The 940-nt window shown below is 71.9% G+C and overlaps 1 protein-coding gene across 3 annotated transcripts in view; it reads right to left on the bottom strand.

Moving 5' to 3' along the window:
• ACTN1 (actinin, alpha 1) overlaps positions 1 to 640 on the bottom strand; it is a 98,657-nt gene extending 98,017 nt beyond the window's left edge. The window contains exon 1 of one of the 3 annotated variants that reach the window (XM_010846704.1): positions 219 to 640. In XM_010846704.1, coding sequence (XP_010845006.1) covers positions 219 to 323 — 105 coding nt within the window. In that variant the 5' untranslated portion in view covers positions 324 to 640. The remainder of the gene's footprint in view (positions 1 to 218) is intronic. The other 2 variants (XM_010846701.1, XM_010846700.1) reach the window with 2 other exon arrangements.
• Between the last annotated feature and the right edge of the window lie 300 nt (positions 641 to 940).

Below are 940 nucleotides of genomic sequence, written 5' to 3'. Positions count from 1 at the left end.
ACCTCCCAGCGCTCAGCCTCGGCGTTCGCGGGCTCTGGGGCCGGGGCGCTCCCCCTTCCTCCCCGCGCCTGTAACCCAACACCCCACCTCGCTGCGGCCGCGCATCCCCCGCCCCCGCTCGTGCGCGCCTGGAACCGGTTCGCAGCCCAGAACCCCAGAGCCCCGCAAGCCGAGCTGCCCCGGGCGGGGGGCTGCGACGGGCCGGGGAGGTTGCTTACCTTTCTCTGCTGCTTCTCCCACGCTGGGTCCAAGAGCAGGTCTCGATCCCAGTCCTCTTCGGGCTGCATGTAGTCATTGGTTTGCTGGGAATCATAATGGTCCATGATGGATGGTGCGCGCGTGCTAGGGGCTGGATTTCTTCCTCCACCTTCTCTCCGGGCGGCGGCGGCTGCGGCTTGCTGCCCCGGCGTGGGGAGGGAGTCGGGACGGTCTGAGCTGGGGCTGGGGCTGGGCTGGGCTGGCGGGGCCGGGCTAGCTCCCCTGCGCCCGGTTCCACCGCGGCGCTGCTAGCGAAGGCGGCTGCTGGGGGGCGTCGGCGGCGGCGGCTGGAGCTCGCGGACTGCCTACCTCGCGCCGGCGCTCAGACCTAATCTCTACGCACACTGAGCGAGGCGGACACACTAGCGCTGCGGGCGCACAGGCGGGCGGGGGCGAGGGGCAGGGGCAGAGCCCTCCGGAGGCTCTCCATTGGCCAGGCCGAGTTGCCCAAACTTCCCCCCTTCGCCTCTCATTGGGAATTCCTGGCATCCGTCAGCCGGGCCGCGGCGCATATAGGTGGACTGGGCGGCCCCCTCCCGGCGCACACGCCCCCGCCCACTCCCCGGGTTCCCACTCCCCCGCGCGGCTCATGTGACACCAGCTTAAGCTGAACGGGACCGAAGCCGGCGGACGCCTCCCCGAGCTCGGGGACCGAGCGGCCGCGCGCTCGGGAGCCCCAGGA

This window comes from Bison bison, unplaced genomic scaffold, assembly GCF_000754665.1.
Source record: "Bison bison bison isolate TAMUID 2011002044 unplaced genomic scaffold, Bison_UMD1.0 scf7180017864239, whole genome shotgun sequence".
Classification (NCBI taxonomy): Eukaryota; Metazoa; Chordata; class Mammalia; order Artiodactyla; family Bovidae; genus Bison; species Bison bison.
The sequence above is the reverse complement of the archived record's forward strand: the minus strand, read 5'-3'. Positions and strand labels throughout refer to the sequence as shown.